The sequence below is a fragment of the Microtus oregoni genome, unplaced genomic scaffold (genome assembly GCF_018167655.1).
Source record: "Microtus oregoni isolate MIOR12 unplaced genomic scaffold, Mior012 000006F_ref0000085, whole genome shotgun sequence".
In the NCBI taxonomy this organism is placed as follows: Eukaryota; Metazoa; Chordata; class Mammalia; order Rodentia; family Cricetidae; genus Microtus; species Microtus oregoni.
Window position 1 is genome coordinate 1,370,085 of NW_024543065.1, and position 22,986 is coordinate 1,393,070.

Consider the following 22,986-nt stretch of genomic DNA (forward strand, 5'->3'; position numbering starts at 1 on the left):
CCTATCAAGTTGACAATCAGTGTTAAGCATCACATTTGTAACTTAGAAGGTGTCTTGCTCCATGCCTGCAAGGAAACAGCTCTATGCTGTCCAGAAGCAAAGACTATTAGCAATAGGCAGGCCCTTCTGTGCCTTTCCATACAGTCTGTTAATATTAGGTTAATATTAGTCTGTTAATATTATATTCCTTCTGTCCCACCATGGGTCCGCACAGTTGTCTTTGCTCGCATCGTGCATATGCAGTGAAGCATCCGTAAAACCCTGAAGGTCAGGGTTCAAAGTGCTTCCATATGGTTAGACACATGGTGGTGCCTGGAAGGTGGTCAGCTCGGAGAAGGCCTGGAGGCTTCTCAGCCTCCAGGATACTGAGTGATATGTTGCTACCATCTGTATTCATCCTTTATAATATCCTTTTGCATCCTATTGCAATATCCTTTATAATAAAAGAACAAATATGCCTCCCTGGAATCTACAATTGCCGAAGAAAATGAATCAGATCTAAGGAGGGGAGTCTTATTTCTGCGGGTCAGTCCTAAGAACCAGGTAAAATCCACCTGGGGTTTGACATTGGTTCCTTTTCCCTCTGGGTGAGCTGATAGCGTTTCCAGCTCTGGTGGTTAACATAGCCAGGCTACCTCTTCTGCCCTGCCTCGCACAGTTACTCTCATGCCAGTGTTCCTCTCGCTCATTTCCTCTTCCTTTCCCAGTCACTCTCTCTTTATTGTTTCGTTTCTCTACTTCATGAGTGCTTCCGCAGGAGTCTCCTGAGACCTGGACCACAGCGGTTCTCAACCTCTGGGTTGAGATATCTTTGGGGGCTGCATATCAGATATTTATATTACGATTCATAATAGTAGCTGGGCGGTGGTGGCACACACCTTTAATCCCAGCACTCGGGAGGCAGAGGCAGGTGGATCTCTGTGAGTCTGAGGCCAGCCTGGAATATAAAAGCTAGTTCTAGGACAGGCTCCAAAGCTACAGAGAAACCCTGTCTCGGAAAAAAAGAAAAAAAAATTCATAATAGTAGCAAAAGTATAGTTATTATGTAGAAACAGGTAGTCTTATGGTTGGTGGTCACCACAACATGAGGATCTGTATTAAAGGGTCGCAGCATTAGGAAGGTTGGGAAACACTGGTGTGGGGAAAGAAGCTTTCACACATCTATCTGGCTTCTGTGGCATCACTAAGCCCAAGGCCCATGCTTGAGTCCCTTATTCCTCACCCACTGGTTGTTTCATGCGTGTGCAAACATGTGCAATTGCATATGCTACCACATCCGGCTTATACAAAGGTGATGGGGATCAAACTCAGCTTCTTATGTTTGTGCAGCAGGCACTTACAGATTGAGCCCTCTCTCCAACCCCCTGGTTATTTTTCAGAAGTTATCTCTCTTCCCATGGGTAAAAGGTACACCCACAACCCATTAGACTTCAAAGTATTCACATTTGAGCCCATCTTCTCCCAACACTCATCAATAGAAAACATCAGAATTTGTTCTTAAATAATTTATTTTTTAATATTGACTTTTGTGAAGTTACAGTTCTTTAAGACAATCTGAAGAAATCCAAAAAACGTAGCTTCACTCTATGAAAGACAACTAAATGTGCAAATTTCACATACTTTCTATAATAAGTATAAATAATTGCATGGCTTCACATTAAGAATGAAAATATCAATAGACACGAAATAACAGACTATTAACTTGGAAAGAACTAAATGAAAACGTTGCATTGTATTTGACGTAAGTTGGGGAAAGACACTAGTCAGATATGGGGAGCAAAGGCTATGTAGAGTTAGACATCACAAGCATCTTCAGGTTCTGGGTTAGACCCCAGAATGTCAGCCCTTCCCTCTGGAGAAAGGCATCTCCCTCCTAAGGCAAGTGCAAAGCACACAGTAAAGCTGTAAGCCAAGGGCAGAAACCTCCTCATCCTCAGGGCTATTGGCTTTGCAGTCCCAAGGCTCGGGTTCAAGGCCACGAGATTTCTGTGTCCCTCCCCACTCTCACCACCAGTCCATCCCCATCTTCTCTTCAAAGAGGTAGGATACTTAGAAGCAACTATAGAAGACAGATGGCAATTTCTTCCTGTGCAGCTGGGGAGTCCTAAGAAGCATCAGGTTCTACAGCCCTTATTCATAAAGCAATCCCTTATTTCCTAGGGAGGCAACAAGTAGAGAGAGCAGACCACCCCACGACACCCCAAGGTCAGGAATTTGCCAGGTTCCCAGAACATGGCGGAAAGCAAGTATGTTATTCCAAGAGAATACTGCAGAAGCAAATCTTCATTTAAATAACTTTGAAGTTCATAATAAATAAGGTAGAATGAGGGCTCCCTTTACGGGAGCAGCTTGTTGAATTCACGTAACAAGCTGTACACACAGGAGCAAGCTGACAACAACCAGAAAATAGGTTATTATTCTTCAGTCTTCCTGTTTCCTCTAGGGCACCATTTCACTGTTTAAAATAAACCCTCCCTCATACATAATATAAGGGTATATTACATATGTACACACTCAGATACACACCTCAGTCCAAACTAACCTCTCTGGAACCGAAGACAATGACGACCGTGGCGGCATGTCTTCCCATAAGATGTTCTCCTCTCTGAAAGGTGCATGCGTACAGTCAAGAGCAGCTTGTTTGGTCTCCACATGAACGTGTTCCATTTCAGCAGCCTCAGGGTCACAGTCCATGTGCGGCTCTGCTCTCCTGCAAAACCTTGGGAACCAAGAAAGCAGGTACGGAAGCCCACCGACTACAGAAGTGTTCTACTGACATCCATTTTCCCTGAGCTTCCTCGAGCTTCTTGCAGAGGCTTTGGAGCTCTGAGGATTCAGCTTCGGCTCTCTGAGAAAAGCTTCCGAGGGGGCGGGGGCAGGAAGATGGTTCCAGGCTCCAACCCACCTGTGCCTTTCTTCCTGTTTCCTGTGGCAGGTGGGCCCAGGAACTGGGGCCAATCCTAGCGTGTATTCCACATCTAAAGATCTCCCAGACTCCTGGTAGACGAGCAGCAACAGTTTTGCGTTGAACCTGACATCATGCACTGCCGGTCACAGGTCACGAGGTCTACTCTCAGCCAGCCCACCTGGACATAGTCTTGGTTCCCAAACCTGAATGTCACGGCCATGATGAAGAGCTTATCTTGCCTCCTCTGCTCAGACATTTGAAGCCACTGTCCCAGGGCTCACCCTTCTATGGCACTCGGGTCTGGAGGACAGCACCACTCTCGCTGGCAGTTTGAGGCCTCTTCTTGCTGGGCCAGTCCACCTGCTTGCGCTTAGCCATACATCTGCTTGAACTGGAAGCACTCATTGCAGTAACCGTTGCACTTGGCGTTGCCGAAGTGATCACAGGCAGGGGCCCGGCAGCGCTGTTTAGGGGGCTCTTCAGGAGTGGGGTCACCCCGGTGGGCAACAGTGCCTACGCGCTGGCTCAGGTGCTGGCACTCCATGCATAGTTCCTCGCTGCGACAGGCCAGGATGTTCTTGCAGGAGGCCCGGGCACACTTAGGTCTCGAGGCTCCCTGCGTGGTCCGAGGCATGTCTCTGTGCTGGCTGGATCTCTGAGAGGACAGAACAGAGACTCATGTAACATTTCTCAGGAGACCAGAGGGGGATTTAAACTAACAGGATGGATTCTACAGAGGGCTTGACCTGCCTGAGCCAGAGAAGCGTGAATGTGTAATTGAGAATCCCTAGCTCCACACTAATTCCAGCAGAAGCTAATCCAATCTGGGGAAGGTCCCCCCACCCCATATGGCAATAAATGGAACATTCGGGGTGTTCAGGACAAAGGATTATTTGAGAAGTCTTCTTCTCCTTCAAATCTAAGAGGTCTCTGATCAATCACCTCCTGGCTTCCCATATGCTCTCAGAGGTTTCCCTCTCGGGCTGAATGTACTAGCTTTTCAGAATCAATTCTAAGTGTGCTTGGCCAGTTTGGTAATACACCCAGCTTATGCGCCAACAAAATATGGCTGGTTTTTCCAGGCTCCCTTCCAGTAGAACTTTTAAAGGGACCCTTTGTCATAAGGGGACAGACAGCCTATCTGTTGCAGATGGGGGACCCGACACCAGAGTTCCACCAAATGTCTCACCAGTTGCTCTTCCGTCCTTTTGGCTTCGTGAAACCTCTGGTTCTGAGCTTCAATGAAGCACTTCTGACAATAACCTTCGAACATGGTGCTCCCGAGGGTGCCGCACTCCCTGCCCAGGCACGGGACGTTGTTCTGGAACCTGGGGGCTGTGGAACTGGCTTTCCCAGAAGTGGTGACAAACTCTACAAAAGAGTGGATGCTAGTCAGTATCACATCTGGGTTACTGTGCATGCACAGACACTGACATTAGACAAGAAACAGGCTCCCAGCATAGATGAGGACAGCCTTCAACACGTACTTGAGGCCAAACTTTTAGAAACTCAGCAAAAATAATGTTAGTGGACATCTTTGGCTTAACTGGTCTCTCGCTCTGAACACGGGTCACTGATCAGTCGGAAAACAGAACTGCAGGCATTAACTGCCCACTTGCCCTTTGAATTAGAGATCCCTAACCCACAGATGTTTTCCTGGTATCTGTAAATACTTCCTGTCTCTTGTCAGCCCTCTTCAGACTATCCCATCGACGATGCTGAAGTCTGAACTATCCATGGCTAGCAGACACTCAATGACTTTATCCTAGCACTCGGGGGACAGAAGCAAAGAGATTGCCAGGATTCTGAGGCCAGCCTGGGCTACATAGTGGGTTCATCCTGAGCTAGTTTGAATTATATCGATAGGGTGCTTTTGATACAGGGTATGTGGTAACTGGAGCTGACATAATGAGATAGCGCCCAGTGCTTCCAGATACACCAGCAGAGCAAGAGGCAGTCCCCTGCGCAAGCCAATGGAAAGCCGCCGCAGTGATGTAATCGCTCTGACTGCTGGGATAGGCTACTTTCTTGCCTTCAAAGACCCCTCTCCAGGCAGTAACTATTGCAGTAGGCAATCTAGGATTTCACTCACGTTTATTTTCTCTGTATTCGATGAAACACAGCGTGCAGAAGCCCTTGTTTTCTGGAGTCCCAAAATACATGCAGCCAGCTTTTCTGCACTTGCTTGTCCCCGTCCTGTCACCGGGAGTTCGCGCTGCCTGGGAAAGGCAGCCAGAAGGGACGTCATTTCCAGTTCGATGGCAAGAGTGTGGGGAGAGACTTTGGATGAGCTGTGAGGGGTCAGACTTGGAGCGCTGGTGACAGGAGGGAGGGACACTGGAAGTGAGACTGGAAGAGGGCTCTGCTGTAGTCCTTTTGAAACAGGTACTGCAGATGCCATTAAACGTCCGCGTGACATCCTGAAGGCAGGCTTGGCACTTACCAGGATCTGCAGTGTGGCTGGCATTGAGCTGCCGGGCATTGTGGCAACGCTCACAGAGTCCATTATGTTGCACATTCAATGTAAAAGGGCAACCGGGGCTCCTGCACTTCATTGCTGTGGTCTCGCTGAACAGAAAAAGGCTGGGTGCGGTGGGCGGGGCCGAATGAGGTCCTCCAGCTGTTTCTTCTGGGCTCCAGGCTGAGGCGCCAAGTCCCACTCCTGGGAGTCCTTCAGGGCCCAGCTTCGAGTTCAGCTTTGGGAGCTTGCTCTGGTTCTTTTGGCGCCTCTCTGAGCATTCATGGCATAACGGTTGAGTGTTCACGGACATAAAGAAAGGACAGTTGGGTGTCTCACATTTTACATCCATGAATGACAGCTGGGGCGTGGAAGGCTCCAAAGGGTTCTGCGCATGCGCCCCTCTCCTGCCCCGCTCATTGTTTTCCTGCCACTTCTTGTATTCATGCTGAACAAGTTCAAAGTAATCGTCTACCAGATTTATTTCTTTGGGTAAGTTAGCTTCATCCAACCTAAAGAGCAAACAGGAAAATAAGTGACTCCAATTAACCCAAGGCTTTGACATCATTAGCTCCCAGAACACATTTCCGGAACGTAGTCTGTGGCACAAAACCAGTACCGAAACGCAGGCGTACGACCCGGTGTGGCCAGGACCGTTTCCTATCCCGTTCTGAAGCTGACCAGACCAAGCAAAGAAGACGGCTTACTTGGCGGCATTGATGAGGTGAGTGGTGCCGGGCTCCCAGCCTTGCACAGGGATTTCCATCACCATCAAGTATTCCTTTAAAAGCTTCTCCTTCGTCTCACTTTCAGGGACTGTCAGAAAGTGAACTTTTAAGTCTTCAAATCTTCCCCGTTCTCTGTTAACGAGAGGAACAGCTCGGATTTCTGAAGGAAAAAAAAAGAAAAAAATAGCATGTGAAAAAGATACTCTTCTACTAAATGATCCTGCCTGTAAGGTCATATACAGAGTGATTCGATTTTAAAAATACAGAAAGCATCATGCAGTCACACTCAACAGCCAAACAGGAAAACAAAACGTGGTCAATGCGAACATAAAATGCTTTGTTTCCAGGGAGCTCACAGAATGCCAAGGAGCCTAGCATTAGAGGACTTCTTAAGCAGGGATTTCATTTGTGATTTCTGTGTATTTATTGTAGCCAGAAGGCCACGAGGTGTTTTAGTTTCTGTTTACAACACAAAGATCCTATATTTTCTGTTGTGTTTTTGTACATGTGTATAAGTGTACTTTATATCTGAACTTCATGTCCTCTCACCCCTCCCCCTCCTGCTATCTCCACTTCTTTCGAAACCCTCTGCCTTCTACTTCCATGTCTTTTGCCCTATACCCTTAAAAATAATTCTAGACTCCATGTAAGAGAAAACATGCTGTTTTCCTGAGTCTATATTGTTTGTTAATATCATTATCTCTTGCTCCATTTTTTATGCAAATGACAATTTTTTTTTCTTACGGTTGAATACAATTCCATGTATATATATCACAGTTTCTCTGTCCACCGATCTGGTGATGGTCACCTAAGCTGATTTTGTAACCACAGACAAGAGACAGGAGATCTGAACTGGTTACATTCAAGGCCTACCAGGCAGACTGACCAGAGTTAGAATATTGACTTTGTTGATGTCAAGCCAAGCATGTCATTTAACCTCTCTGAGTTTTCATGGCCTCATTGATAAGACTACTCACGCCAGCATCTCAGGGATGCTATGAGGATGAAATGAACGACAGCCGCCTGGAGCACTTAGCACAGCGCTTACGCACATTAAGGTATTATAATAATAGCTAACACAACAAACATCTACTTGCTCTGTGCCAGACACGATACTGAGGCTCTGCGCACCTTAATTTGTCATGTAGTACCATTAACAGGGGTGGAGGCATGCACAAGACCGCCCAACATGTATTTACCATGCTGAAAGTGCTTCCTAGGTCATACTCAAAAAGATTGCAGAATAGTATGTTTACTGCAATTGCACTGCTGTGCCAACATGTACAGCTCCAATCTGAAAATCCCAGATCTACAAATCTGACTGGACTGGGGTTAGATGCTGAGAAGGTAAAATCTACGTAAACGTTCAGGAATATGAAAGACACTGAAATCTGAAATATTGGTTCCATGCACTTCACATAGGGGATAGTTAGTTCATCCTTCTTGACTAAGCAAATGACAAAAGACCAGCCTTAACTGAAACAGTTTCAGCTGGGAACAATAGAGCAAGGCACGGGACTCCAGGATCCAACAGGATTACGAATGTGAACTGATGTTTTCTTACCAGGTCCACTGTCCTTCAGGGTCACCAGGGGTACAAAGTGCTGGCTGTCATAGCCTAGGACAATGGGGTATCTGTAGCATTCCTGGGCAGGCCAGTGGAGAGGCAGGTAAATGCCACCCACTTTCAAAGGAGCAAAATTGGAACCGGATTCCAAACTTCTTAGCATTTTGTCTGTTAACAGGACAAGAAAACAAAGTAAGACCCTGGGTGACTTTCATGAAGCCGTGGGGGAACCTGGGTTTCTCCTCAGGGTTAGAGCATCATGGCTGAAAAGCATCCAGGGAAGCATGGAACTCTGAGGCACCTCACCTGCGATGACAATGATGGGTCTCCTGAGGATGTTGCTGAGGACAAATATGTGGATTTCTTCCAGGGAATTATACTGAAGTCCACTCCGGGCTGCAGCTGTGTCTGCCGATGCCATCTTGACCAAGTTGTCCCATTCGTCATTCCAGTTCTAAGAGGAGAAGATGAGAGGAATGGAAGAATAGATGAGAAGGTCACTCAGATGTCCCTCTGCATTTGTCCCCTGTCATGCAAATGTTCATCCCCTCCCCAGTTTTGGTTTCTTACTTTTTCCCACTACATAGCAAACTCAAAGCTGATGGGGATTCAGACAGCATTTGCTTTCAGAAAAATTTGCTACCTGGGGCAGGGGGATAGCTCAGTTGGGAAAAGTGCTTGCCTAACACGCATAGAGTCTTGGGTTTGACATCTCGCACCACATAAAATCACATGGTGATGCATGCCTGCAATCCTAGCACTGTGGAGGTGGAGGCAGGAAGATCATCTTCAGCTACACAGCAAGGTCATTTTCTGCTGAATAGCAGGTTCAAGGCTACCCTGAGCAACGTGATACCCTAGCTCAGAAAACAACAACAACAACAACAACAACAAAAAAAAAAACCCATGAGGATTATGAGGTACATTCTCCCTGGTTTGGCTGGGAAGTCAGGGGAGTACATAAGGCAAAGCCAAGGTTGGAAGCCAGGCACACTGAGGGATCTGCTGCTCACAAGCCTGAGCAGTGAGTGGCTAACGCCTGGGGTTAATCCCACAGAGGTTCTTGGTGTTTTCCATTGAGTATGCAGTGCTTAGCTCAGCTCATATGACTTGTAAGTCATCTGTTCCTCAGGGAGCAGGGACTGGCCCAGGGTACCCTTTGTCCACCATGGGGCTGTGGCACAAGTGCAAAACATACCCGAGTGTCGTAGCACAGTCCTGTTTCCACAAACTCTTGAGATTTCAGAGACTCCAGCTGCCAGCGGAATTTAAAGTTCCGTGTGTCTGTCTCCTTAAGGGTGCTGAAGAGGGCCTTCCTCAGGACCAAATCCGTATCCTGAACACCCCACATGTACTGACAAGTTGCATGCATGAGGCAGTTTCCATCACCTGAGGACAGAAGGGAGCCGTGAGTGGCAAAGATAAGCAACCCAAAGTGAATGCCCTGCAAAGGTTTTTCAGGATAAATTAAGCCCACTGCTGGAAGACTGTATGGTTGATCTTAATCAAGGGCCAACTGCTACCAATGGCAGATGGTAGGAACAAACTTTTTTTTCCTTCCTTTTAGGGGGAGGAGCCAGATGACCTCCATTGTAGCATGGCTCTGCCCCTAATTGGTTTGGATGCCTTTGGGAACATTCCTGAGCTCTCCTCTACTTTGTGGAACGAGGACACCAGTTTATGAACTCTAGTCCTTTTTCTTCTTCCTAGTCTTTGGTTTGCTGGCTAAGGTCCTGGCACTCCTGCTCCCTAGTTCTAAGGAAGGTTTCACACCCAGGGCAATACACAAACCAGGAAGCCACTGTGGCTCAGCCTATTAGATAGGGCCGGTCTGGCTATGACTAAGTGGTAAATGACTTGGTCATTCCACTTTAGCTTTGGGGACCTGGGAGTTTCCTCTCCTAGCTTACTGAGTACGACTGACAGCACCAAATGACCTGTAGACTGCTGCCGGCCCTGCCCCAGCCTCCAATGCATTAGGAGGACCTGTCTGTAAACAATTGCAAAGACCCTTTAATAGAATTGAAAGGCGGCTGCGCTTGGACGTACAGGATCTTAATTCTAGCTTTTGAGAAGCAGAATTGGGAGGGTCAAGGTCATCTTTAGCTCCAGGGTGAATTGAGGAGAATTAAGGGTTGTCTTAAATCACAGGAGACCCTGTCTCAATCAGTCAGTCATCAGTTAGTCAATTAATAAAATAAAGAATTAAAAAATAAAAGTTAAAAAGATGTTGGCATATAAAATAATTCAGTGTTTGCGAGGTTATCATTTTGAGAAAGATACAAGTTTAATTTTCTTACACTCATTTGTGGCCTTTCCAGGATAAAAGTCACAATTCACCAGACTGCATTCTTTCAGGTTGTTCTTTTATTTTTTGTCACTTCTGGACAGTACTCAGGTGCCTCACAAATGCTAGGCAAAGTCTCAGAATGCATTCTTTTTCATGTCCCAAACATTGGGGGGGGGGGTGATATAAAACTAGCCAATTCCTCATTTTCTTTTGGAAAGTATTAAATACTTTTAATTTTTAAAAAGTTAAGAGTATAGGCTCCCCCCCCCCCCCCACACACACACTTCATTCTGTCAGTAAAGCAATAAGGCTATTTGAAATTCCATCAAATTCTAATTCCAGCAAAACAGTAAACCACAACCTGTCAAATACACATCCAGGGTCAGTCAGTATTCCTTCAGTGTGTCCACTTCCAACAACTCCCTGAACTAATGAGCAGAAAGACTATTGGAGCCCAGTGTCAGGCCGAGGTGTGGCAAGGACTGCATTCTGTTGAAATTTCCCCTTTGCAAAATCTAGAGCAAAGATAAGGCTTTTTTTCTTCTTCTTGCGCTTACTTTCAGTTCTTTATTGAGATGCAGCAGCATAAAATTCCCTAAGTAACATGTGGAATTCCCCAGTGCGGAGATATTTGACTAGCAATTGAGCAACAGTTGTTGTACGTTTTGTTCTGGTGTGTAGACATTTAAACTGCGAACTGCACCCTGGACTTTCCAAGTGGGTGTGGTCAGGCTGAGCTGGAACCCGGCTACTCACTATACAAGTGAAATCGCCGCAGCCAATAGACGCTGGGATTTTCACAAAGTTTCAATTTTATGCCACCTACTTACTCCCTTCCTCGTTCACCGCAGTCTCATATCCTCAAATGCAGACTCCCGAAACACCCCCTCCCCAAACAGACCAGCCTTTGAAGGAACCCTCCTGAAGGGGAAGGATTTTTAAAAGGAAAGAAAAGATGCTAATAATAATCAAAGGGCAGAAAGCCACTTCCCACCCCACCCCCCAGAAGGTCTTTTCTTCCTTTCTTATAATTTTAAGAGCTTTTCTTCAAAGCAGGAAAATGAGGATTCTGGGGACCCAAATCCACGTTTTTTCCCCCCAACATATTACCAAAACACCTTTGCTTTTGTAGTTTTAGCTATAGCGTGAATCCTTGAGAATTTAAATGGCAAAGGAAGTGTTTAACATTTACTGTGCTCCCCCCCACACACAGGAAAGCAGATATTTCCTCTGTTAAGGAAATACTATATAATGTCTGCTAATTCCGTGAGTGGCAAGCAAGATAAGGCTTTTCTTTCTCTACCCCATCGCTAATTCTCTCAACTCCATCTCTCTTTTTGTAACAAAATGGGACATGGTAAAAACCACAAACTGTCAGGTCTATAAGCCCCTTGATGACAAGTTAGCATAATTATCTACGAGGCATCACTTGACTTAATGCCAAGAACAATGTAGATAATCACTGTCTCCAGTTTTCTTTTGACTCTGTTTCTTAAGAGTCTAAGCTTCATAAATATAGGGAAGATGTAGAGGTGATATACAAGAGTCCCAGAATCAAAACAAACAAAAGCCCACATCAACCCATCACCAAGTTACTCAAGTCAAGAACAGCCTAAGTTAATGTACCAATTAAGTTATTAAGTTACCGTTCCCAGCAACATTACTGCCAACAAGGATTTTCTACTCTTGGATGTATTATTCTGACCCAGAGAATGTAGTCACTGATACAAGAAAATGAGATTGTACTCTTACCAACACTGTAAGTATTTAATTGGTCTCACACAATCTCTGTTCTTATAATAAATATCTACGCCCTAAAGGCAGAATTTCTGTAACTGTAGGAAACAATATCATTGGATGTTGCAGCCCACGCACACATTCTTACTCAAAGGATGTGATTTTAAAAAGAAATATGACAGTGAAGTTGGTAATAGAAAACAGCTATCAGAGGTAAAGAACTCCACTGCAGAAAAGTCCTGATCTCATCAGCTTAGGCAAGAGAACCTAGGTGAGGGAAACAGAAACGAAGGTGTCCCCACTGCTTAACATCCACTTGTGAGTGAGCCTGAAAAATGCCACCAACCCAGGAGGATCAAGACCACCATCACAAGCATGTTTCCAGTGACAGTGGCGGACAACCGTGACTCTGGTCTCAGCATTCTGCTTTCCTATTAAACCTAAAACCATTTAAAGCCATCCCATTCGGGCCAGAGAAGGTGATAGATGGTTTGGCCAATGTAAGCATTGGGATCCCCCAGCTGGGGCCTGGGGTTTAGAAATGCGTTCCTGTCACAAGCCTTCGTGTCCTCTGTACCTTCACACACACACACACACACACACGCACGCACGCACGCACACACACACACACACACACACACACGACTACCTTAAATAAATTTTTCAGCAACTGGATGGAATGTTGCACACCTGCCATCCCATCATCCCATCACTTGGAAGACGGAAGCAGAAAGATCACAAGTTTGAAGCCAGCCTGGCTCAGACAATGAAATCCTGCCTCAGTACAACAGCAGACTCATTAAACACATTCGTGGCTGTCACCTGTCCCTTACTGAGTTTCTATAGCTGTCTGTTTATTGCTATTACAACTTCATGAATGGGGAAGCATCACCAGAAACAGTGTCCCCACCCCCAGGCTAGTAGAAGGGTGTTGGAGGAAAAAGGTAAGCCTTACCGTTGGTTTTCAGAGCCACCAGCTTCCTGACTTCACGACACCAGTTAAGCCTCTTCTGGCTTTCCAAAGAAGCCTGGACGCTTCTGTCAATAAGTGCTTTATGGATGATCTCCCGGAACTGTGGGCAAAACTGGCACATTCTGAACATCTCCAGCGTGTATCGGTGCATGGTTTTAAAATGATGAATGATCCCATTGGTAGGTTTGAAGATGTCCTCTGGGGTTCTCTCTCTTATCTTCACCGCTTTCCGCATATTGCTCAAATACAACGCCTGAGGAAGGATTTGTTCAGCCATGGTCCTCCTCATCAAGGCCTGAAGAAGAAGGGGAAAAGCCCATTCCGTTAGCCTGCCTTTAACACTTTTCCCATATACCTGTCAGCAAGAAACCCCAGTGTTTGATCTTGTCATTACTCTCTTAGTCACCTCAGCTCCCAGGATACTAGCTGGCCCTGCAGATTAACTCACACTGGACTGTTGTAAGCTACATCACTTTTAAAGATTAGTCTAAACAAGAGAAGGAAGGCGGAGCGTGGGTACTGAGGAGGAGGGGAATAACCCATGCTTTCAGTAACGTTTGTCAGGTAGCCAAGTCTGTCTGTCAGTGACAGGTCCCGTTCCCCAAAGCCAACCTCAGATCCCTCCGATGTCACCCAGGACCTCTGAAGGTCAGTTCAGGGCTTATAGGAGTCCTTAGTCTCGATTGTCATTGAAGACCACCACCACTCAGTGCTTGCTCTTGAGGAGTCTAGATCCAGGTCACTCAAACATCCCCTTCTTGATGCTGCGAAGGCAGCAAATATTTGATGGAAATCCCAGGTGGCATCTAGCTGCTGCCTGGTATTTCCTCTATGGTACTGCCCACAAAGAAAAGTATTAAACACTTGTTTTAGAGAGTTTATGATATTTATAAAGAGTCAACACCAGACTGTTTTATAACCAACCACAAAATCAGCCTATTTCTGGCAAGATGCTTTGCAATCTTAAGAGTAAATAAATGTCAACTCTACCTCAGAATCCTGCCACAGAACTTCACAACAAAAAAAGCAGAATAACAATGAGGTACACCACACCTCCCAGGAAAACAACAACAGACACCAGGGAGCTCTGTGATTTCAACTAAACTGATGGCCAACTCTTATTGCTGAGGTCCAGGTACCAATGCTTAGAGACACCGCCTCCGCTTCCTTCACCCTAGAAGACCAAGCACAGTCAAAGGCGGAGGAAATGAAACCTGGAAGCAAATCAGGAAAATATCTGGGCCAGGGTACTGCTCAGGACAAAAAGGAGTAGCCACACGGCCACCCAAGCCAGTTGTGCACGGATGAGCACTGATGCACAGGGACATCCTCCAGGGTGGAGCGATGCTGAGCCAGTTCTGCCTCATTGTCCCCACGGACCCTTTATAGGGCATTTGGCCACACAATCTGATTTCCTAGAAGACAACAATGTAGAACACCTAAGAAGTCTCGCGGTGACGCTTAATTCCACTCTGGCATCATGCTTTCCTCTGGCATCAGGCTTTCTACCAAGGCAAGCTCACCAGGTAAAAAGGTGTCAAGACTGAGTAAGATGAAGAAGAAATTTAGGGATTAGAGAAGGCACTCCCGGGTGGATCCAGGGTCTCTTCAGCCCAATAAAGTGGTCTAAATTCTTGCGCCCTGCTTGAAAGGAAGAGGTTGCTACTGGGGATTTGCATTGGAATTCTTAATCTAAATGTTATCTAAGGCCTAGATAGAAGCCATTTCCTCTCTCTGATGCCAGTTATCCTTTGGAAATGGAATTAAGCAAAAACATTGCAGGAATGAGACAAAACTATACATACCACACAGACATCTAGTTGGCAACGTAGCAAGGATCTCTTTCACAATGTCATTACCCCATCCTTCCATCCATCCAACCATCCATCCATCCATCCATCCATCCATCCATCCATCCATCCATGCAGCCAGCAATACCAGGCCACTCACTTAAGGCCAATCCCTGTGCTTGATGCTATAGCTAAACTATGACTTTACTTCCAGCCTTGATATCACACAACACTAGGTTTGCAGCTAAGGCAATGAAGGCAAGGCCTATCTCGGGCCCAGGAGCCACAGTCTTAGCTCTGCCTAGAAGCCAAATCTTTCTGTTTCCTATGCCCATCTCCTTGTAGTATCCAACAGCGGCCCTCAGTACCAGACAAGAAGGTAGGAAGACTTTCCATCCATGAGTTGCATCTCGTTCTGTTTTTCTGACTGTTCTACACTAGAGATCTTTTATCACATGTCTAAAAACGGTGGGGGCCTTAAACCATGCGCAAGACATGCAAATGGCACTATTTGCTAGCCCCCTGCGATCCCATTCATAAACTGCCTGGCAAGGCGTGGAAAAGTTCTTTAAAACAAACCTAAACCACGGCTCAAGTTTCCAGTTCTTGGACTTCCCCCACATTTAGAGAATAAATTTTCCTGACATTATTGTAGTGTCTTATGGGTAAAAAAAAAAAAATTACAGCACCACCCTTAACTTTTAAAAATATATTTGTTACCTCACTGCTTGACAGACAAATTTCCCAATTTTTGTCACAGGATCAATAAGATTCTACAGAACTTACTCATCAAAGTCTTTCCCCGGGTTTTATTTTTCCACTCTGAGCAGATTTTTGTTTTGTTTTGTTTGCGATGTGGAAACTTATGTATTATTTATCAACAGATATACCTCAGGCAATTGTTGGGAAGTACCCCTCCAAAAAAAAAAAAAAAAAAAAAACCATGCAAAGAATTTCAAAGGTCCAAAAAGTATCTCAGACAATGACAATGGAGACCTGATTGGCTGCTGAATAATCTGGGACATCAGTGTACAGAAGACTAATTAACAATGCTCAGCTCCAAAGGGTGCCCCCAGACACTTGACCAGACTAGCTTTCCAAAGATCAGAGACCAGGAGAACTCAAAACAAAGCGCGCTCCAAAAAGAGCCCTTAATACCTCAGCTTTCCTGAGAGGCCAGGTGGCAGGATGTGGGACGAGCCGGACTGACAACCACAGTCTGAGTGTGGGGTGGGCCTGCAGAAGGGAGTTTAACGTGCCCTCTAAAGTGGAGCCCCCAACAAGCAAGCCAGAGACCCATTTCTGCACGCATACTCTTACATTGCTGCAACTAGGGACGACAATCTCACAGCATTCCCCCAACATCCACCCCCCTCCCCGCCAGATCACTAAGTCTGAGGAAGCTGTCCCCGGAAGGTTCCATGACTGAAGCCTCCAAATCGGATTAGGTGGCCTCTGAGAAACCCATCCCCCGTTGGGCTGGTTATGTACAATATGGGATAAAACTCCCAGCGCGATTTTGCGAGGTCTACGTGCCTATATGCATGCTGCACTTGATTCCCAAGAGAAAAAAAAAAGAGAGAGAGAGAAAGAAGAAGCAAATCACCCACGACAGCACGACCTAGGGACCCAAGGGATGACTATTCATCAGCCAACTGCACCTTATGTCACCCTGCAGGACCGGAAAGGAACAGCTTACAAATCAGTTGGAGAAACCCAGGGCTGTCACCTAACTAACACCTGGCACCGGGACCTCAGCTCTGGTCAACCATACCCTCGTCCCAGGAGCCGTGCAAAGCCAGAGCCAGGCAGACCCACACCGGGCTGGCGATGCACCCCGAATCTGGCTGGCCATGCACCCCGCTGGCCGTGCACTCCGCATCCTGCTGGCCGTGCACCCCGCAGTCCGAACGCCGCTCACCTCTTGGAGTCGCACGGTGCCCTGGAGCCCAAGTGGCCCGCGGTCACTCACTGCGCTCGCCGCAGCTGAGGGTCGCGATCCGGGTCCGGGTGGGGGTCGGGCCGAGGCGGAGCCCCATGGACGCCCGATCGGGCTCGCTGTCTGGCCGGGGGTGTGCACGTCTGTCGGCGGCCTGACTCGCCGCTCCGCCCCCGCGGCCTCAAAGCCCGTGGCACTCCTCCGGCGCGAAGGCAGCAGACTGGGCAGTTCCCTTTTTTTGCCTTTCAGTTGTATGTGTGTCGCCAGCCACAGGGGATTTCCGAGGGACTTTCCAGTCACGTGACGCCCGCGTGGCGCGCGGCCGGCCGGCAGAGGGCGCTCGAGGCTGTCCCCGCCCCGCCCGAAGAAACTCCTGGGTCCCGCCCCGGGGTGTCCCCGCGTGAGTCACCTGGGCATTTCGGAAGCTGGCCTCCACGTCACATCCATGTGGAAATCGCGGTGATGGGAACTGGAAATGCAATAGGTTCTTTTTTTTTTTTATAGCCTCTTTTCTGAAGAAAATAGCTGTGAAAAAAGAAGGGAAATTAGAGAGAAAGAAAACCCTAAAAACCACCCGGACACCCAGGACCACAGGCCTGAGGCCGGCTTTGAAGTCAGGGCTGCTCACGTGATGAGAACTTCTGAGAGAGCCCTCGGCAGGATCCCGGAGGGGATTGCGAGGAAAAGCAGCAGGGTTCCCCATGCCCAAGCTTCAGGCTGAGTGCAATGCACAGAAACTTCAGATCCCGCGGTCCTGAAGCTTCTGAGTTACAGGAATAAGGTCAATTTCAGAGAGAATTAAATTCACCCTACACACTACACACACACACACACACACACACACACACACACACATACAGACACACACCCATCCACTCGCTCGATGGTCAATTTCAGAGAGAATTAAATCCACCCTATACACACATACACACACACTCACACACACACACATCCACTTGTTCTAAGGTCAATTTCGGAGAGAATTAAATCCACCCTACACACACACACACACACACACCCATCCACTCGCTCGAAGGTCAATTTCAGGGAGAATTAAATCCACCCTATACACACATACACACACACACACACACATCCACTTGTTCTAAGGTCAATTTCAGAGAGAATTAGATCCACACTACACACACACACACCCCTCCACTCCATTTCTCCTTTATTTCGGAGCTCCAAGGAGCATTTTAGTTTAGAAATTGCTCCGAGTTTATTTGCCATCTTTCCCCAGGCTTTCTTAGGTGTTGTTTAGCTGGTTTGAGATTAGTTCACCCCAAGAAACCAACACAGGATCCTCGTGTCTGCCTTTTTCTCTGGGAGGGAAAGAGCGTTGCATCACGTGGACAGAGAAGCTTGCGTTCTGCCGGGAGAGGCCGAGATGGTTTTTCTGTCTTGGAGTTTTCCCTTCTGGGTCCCCTTGGCAGGATTCCTAGAAAAGAAAGCGCAAAACCAGACAGAAATGCTCCTCCGTGAGGTTGTGACTTTCGGTATGTTTGTCAGACTGCCAGGCCAGGTGTTGCACGTTGGAACCAGAAAGGTGTGTTCTTCTCCCCAGCGGTGACTGGGCTAAGTGACAGGGCACAGTGGCACTTTTTGTTGGGTGAAGAAAGACTTGGAGCGAGGGTACTGGCCACTGTCTCAAGACTGGTCCAATTCTTTCTGGGCTAATGAACGACCCCACTCCAGTTTCTTTAAAACCTGGTATTTGCCCTCATATTCACAGATGTTTTTGCAGCTGTCCATACCTAAACAGTGGTAGTAATCTAAAATGGTATTTCTGAAGTATTTATTATAGGCTCAGGTATGTTTTGTTTTTATTATTATTATTATTATTATTATTATTATTATTATTATTATTATTATTTTTAATGAAGTTTAGAGAGCTTAAGCCTCATGTTCACAGTGGCCTGGCAGCCTTTGGAACCAGGTCTGTCTTGTTCCAAAGCCCACAAGAGAGGATTAACCACGTGATCATCTGAAGCCTAGGAATCCCTTTGATAAATTCAGCAACCTAGCCACAGTAGATGTGAGCTCCACCCTCAGGAAACCTCCCAGGCATACTGAGGTGATAAAAGACACCAGACAGAAAAAAAAGCACCATGCGTAGAACATTAATCCTCAGACCACCCTCCCAGGCCCTGCTCTGCAAACAGAACCAGCAGGCTTTCTGTCATCTCAGGCGGCTCCTCCTCTAGTCCAGCAGCGTCCTGTGCCCATCCTGGCTCCTTCGCTGAGCTGAGGATTCAATAAGGAAGATTAACAAACTTGGAAGGCCAAGTTCATACCTGTCGCTACCACTGTCCCCATAGAACCGCTTTACCATCTTGCCTGCTAAGGTTTGTGATTGGTGGGATTGCTGCCTTTTCCATTTCCCTACAGCTCCACTGTGCAGTTTAGGAATGCCTCTCTACACTGCCCCCCCCACCCTCCCCACCCTCCCACCCCAGCCCCTCACCCCCTGCTGCCAGTCTTTCCAGCCTCCCCCAACCTCCCCACGACTTCCTGTCCGAGTTGGGGATGGGGGAGAGCATACTTCCTAGCTTTGAATATCTTTCAGGGCACTTTTGTCTGCACAATTAGCTTTCCCTCTCTGAATATATGGACAATACCGGTAAGAAGTGTCTTCCTGGGGAATCAGAAAGAAAGGATAGAAGGATGAGTGTCCGGAGTGACTCGTTTGGGGGGAAAACGGAGTTCTAAAACCCAGCGAAGAAATGAAGGGGACCCATCAGGATTTCTGCTGTCGATGCTGTCAAGATTCTCGGGCTCTGCCAAAAGCTAGGAATATTTATGAACAAGTAGTGGACTGGTGGTAGAAAAACGTCTCTATTGGAGAGAGGAATTCTAGGTATGCAGAAAGAAGGCTCTTAGAAGGCCGAGTTCACTGCCAGTTTTGCTGTGTGTCAGCATTTGTGCTGTGGCTGACGGCTCGTATCCAGGATGTAAACTGTGTGAGTATGCCTGCAGCCCTGTGTCTTTGAACCACACCATGAAAGAGATAAAGATCCTAAGATAGTGGGGATCTCAGGGTCCTGCTATAACTCCTGAACTGGGGGAAGGTGGATGGATGTTGGAGGATCAGGAGATCAAGGTCATCATTAGCAACATAGTTAAAGACCTTCGTGGGCTTCATAAGTGTTGGGGACCAGCCTCGACAAAAATATCTCTTGCCAGGGTAGATTTAGAAATATAGTAAAGAATATGAAGACGCGAACAAAAATAATGAAACGGAGAAACATAGGATAGTTTTGGGAGGAAATTCCAGTGAGTACTGAAATTCACCCATGTTTAATTTCCATTTGGTTTAAATACCCCTGACCCCAAAAGGTAGGAGTAAGACAAAAAACTGCATTAACATGACACAAGGAAATGAGCATACCAATCGAAAGTCTCTGGCTTCTTTCATAGTTAAACATTCTGTTGCTAGAACAAAACAAGTCTGCTCACACCTCCTAGAACAAAACATTCTGTAGCAAACCACTCCCAGGGTGGAATCCAATATTGTCTCCATAAAGAATCCTAAGACTTTTGTTTGAGGTAGAAACAGATCTACTTCTCTATTCTTGAAATACAAGGGCTGAATATTAGCCACACCTGATGACAATAACCTTGAGAGTAAGAACTCTCTGATGTAAATCTAGATGGGAACTTTGTTTGAGGTAGAAACACAACAACCTTGAAGGAATAGAGGTAGGTTCCAATTCTCTGACCTTTGGTCAACAAGGAAATAGGCTCACATTTTTGGGCCTCTACACGTCAGACCCTGTCTCAAACAAACAAACAAGCAAACAGAAACAACAAACACTGAACAAAAAAGGAGGAACAGTTGAAATTTCATTAAAGGAAGACAAATGGGAATGTGACCAGTAGCGGGTGTGGGCTCAGCCCAAGTGCACTTAAGGTCCTTCCTTCCTTCTTCCTTCTTCCTTTTTCCTTCCTTCCTTCCTTCCTTCCTTTCTTCCTTCTTCCCTCCCTTCCTCCCTCCTTCCCTCCCTCCCTCCCTTACTTCCTTCTTTTCTTTCTTTATTCTGCTCACCTCCCAGTACCTCCATGTCTTCCTCTCCCCCTACAGTGCCCCCCAATAAAAATTTTAAAAAATTGAAAACAAGCAAACAAACAAAAACAAAAACAAAATAACAACAAAAAGCCTCTTCGCTCTTCCATCTTGGCCACCTTTCCATCAGCTCTTCATTCTTCCTGATGGCATTGGGCATTAGAAGCCTCAGTGTGTCACACCGTCAGCTTTACTTGCAAATGTTCATTGCAATGAGCCACTGGTCTGGTTCAAGGCCTCTGGTTTCTGGTACACACACCACCCTCACTGGGCCCTCAACGAAACTCCTTTAGGATATCCCACGGCCTCTGAGAGTCATGGAGATCCTGCAGCTATCATTCCACAGGACCCCACCCATCATGAGCTCCAGCAGGTCCTAGATAGCATAGATGTTGAGAATGGGTCAACCCTAGGCCTGACTGCGGGTCTGGGTGGTAGTTGAGCTGGTTAGTCCTGGACACCAGGGCCACCCACCTCAGACAAGGGACAGAGCCATCTTCCCTACTCCCATGTTGAGGACTTTAATCAGTCAGTAATCAGGGATAGCATCTGAGAGGCTTTGGAATTTCATAACATAGGACCCATGGATCCAAGTAAAATTGGACATCTGTGCCCTCAACTGCCCCTTCCGTCTTTCCCAGCATTGTTCTCTAGTGAAAAGAGATCCCCTAATAAACACATTCCAAGGGCCTGATACAAGTCTGGTGGTTTAGTTATTACAAGGCAGCTTAGAATCCTGCACACCTGTAGTCCCAGCCACCCAGCTCTGAGACAAGCGTTTGAAGCTGCTCCAGGCCCCATAGTAAGTACCAGGCCAGTCAGGGCTACAGAGAAGGTTCTGTCTTAAAAATAAATAAAGAAAATAAAGGGAAGAAAGGATACAGCTTGCAAGTCAGAGCCACTACAAAACTAGTTCTAAGAAGACAAAAGCACCTCTCTGTGGGAATGGGGTTATGACATTATGGACTCCATCATCACATCAAAGCGGCCTCCTTCCAAAATGCCACCCTCTTCTATAGTGTCGGGGACCGGTGTTAGCCTGGACCTGAAATTATTTTCTCTGGACCAGATCTCAACATAAACTATCTTTTCTTGATGGGCATGGAGGCACGAGAATAAAGACACTCATATGGCTTTATGGGGAGGGAGGTTCTCAGTGGTCCCTCATGAAGTCCTGAGTTCACATGCAGAAGAATTCCTTTGGTTTATTCTCCAAACAGCATTATATATCAAAACATAAACTGAGGGGGAAATTCATTAGCATTCTGTCTCCTAGGGTAACCAGGTGAATGGCTTTTAGTCACATCCTCAGCTCTGTCACTAGCTTGGAATTGACACCTCTTCTCAGATGATCTATGTAATTACAAAGCAAGGAGAGCATATCCTGAGCTTTTTGTTAGGGTAGTGACAGCCTGTCTGGAAGGGTACATGACCCCTTCAGATACTGACTATGGCTTGATAGCCTGGCTGTCATACCATATAGAAATATGGGTATGCCCTATAGGGCCCCCAATCCTTTACAGGAGCTATCTGGGGGAAGGAAGAATTCCAAGACCCATTCTGGTAGAGGGACATCTGAGGTAACTTTGTTAGTCACTAGTCCCAGGAACAAGATCCTTCTCAAGAAGGCAGAAGGTTTGAAGCCAAGTGCTACGGGGGCTGAAAGCAATGGGTGGCTGCAATCCCAGACTATTCAGGAAATTCACTCCTGTGAATTCCAGTTTAATTTACTGTCACCACTTGCCTCAGATACTTGGCCGAGTAATTTTATTTTGTATCACAAATAAAAGTGCTCAATTCTTGGTTTCATTTCTGTTTTTGTAGAGGGAACTATTAATAAGTAAATACGAACCATTAGGAAAGACTGGGCAATGGCTTCTTAGGAACTCACTGCTGTGCTGTGCTGGTTTAAACAGTAAGCTGGTTATTAACTGAGAAAAATTAGTTGTTAGCAAATATGTAAATGAACCTTTGATCCCCACCCACACACTACACACACACACACACACACACACACACACACATTTCATCTGTCCCTCAGTCCCCTTGGGCCAATGTGGGATCTCTACCACAATGCTTTCTTGCTACTCCTGTCTTCTTTATACTTCATCTTCATAAAACGGAACTTTGGCTTTAGTTCACTTGGGGACTTCTTTTCTGGGACTGACTGGCAATGCAATTGATCCCTGCTCACTTCTATTGAAACAGAGCACTACACGGCACTGTGTTATATTTCTTAGAAATTTTGAGCAATTCTCGCTATGGACATCAGGACATCCTTCAACTTGGAGGTGGAAACTCCATGCTCCTTGGCAGACTGGAGGAAGAGATGGCTGCACTTCCACCCTGAGAGTCTTTGGGCAGAAGTCACACTCAAGATTTAATAACAGTGGGAAGGGCAATCTAATTGTATTAAATACAAACATGTTCTTTTTTTACTCACCAACAACAGAGTATATGTATTGGTGTTGCTACATTCTTTTTCTTCTTTGCTGTCAACATCTATGTTTGATCCATGGCTTTTTGGAAT

The 22,986-nt window shown here is 46.4% G+C and overlaps 1 protein-coding gene across 1 annotated transcript; it reads right to left on the reverse strand.

Annotated features, from left to right (window-relative positions):
• Window positions 1-1,499: 1,499 nt before the first annotated feature.
• On the reverse strand, window positions 1,500-16,717 carry Tnfaip3 (TNF alpha induced protein 3). The gene is made up of 9 exons (XM_041654783.1): window positions 16,373-16,717; window positions 12,644-12,956; window positions 8,860-9,050; window positions 7,968-8,115; window positions 7,659-7,829; window positions 6,074-6,254; window positions 5,001-5,878; window positions 4,098-4,279; window positions 1,500-3,563 (listed from the first exon to the last, which is right to left on the reverse strand). The coding sequence occupies exons 2-9, from the start codon at window positions 12,948-12,950 to the stop codon at window positions 3,279-3,281; spliced, it is 2,343 nt and encodes a 780-aa protein (XP_041510717.1). The 5' UTR covers window positions 12,951-12,956; window positions 16,373-16,717; the 3' UTR covers window positions 1,500-3,278.
• Between the last annotated feature and the right edge of the window lie 6,269 nt (window positions 16,718-22,986).

Coding starts and splice junctions, on each gene's coding strand:
- Tnfaip3 (XM_041654783.1), bottom strand. CDS start 12,950: ATGAGGAGGACCATGGCTGAACAAATCCTTCCTCAGGCGTTGTATTTG. Junction 9,051..12,643: donor GGTGGCTCTGAAAACCAACG/GTAAGGCTTACC, acceptor TTCTGTCCTCAG/GTGATGGAAACTGCCTCATG. Junction 4,280..5,000: donor CGAATACAGAGAAAATAAAC/GTGAGTGAAATC, acceptor ACTCTTTTGTAG/AGTTTGTCACCACTTCTGGG.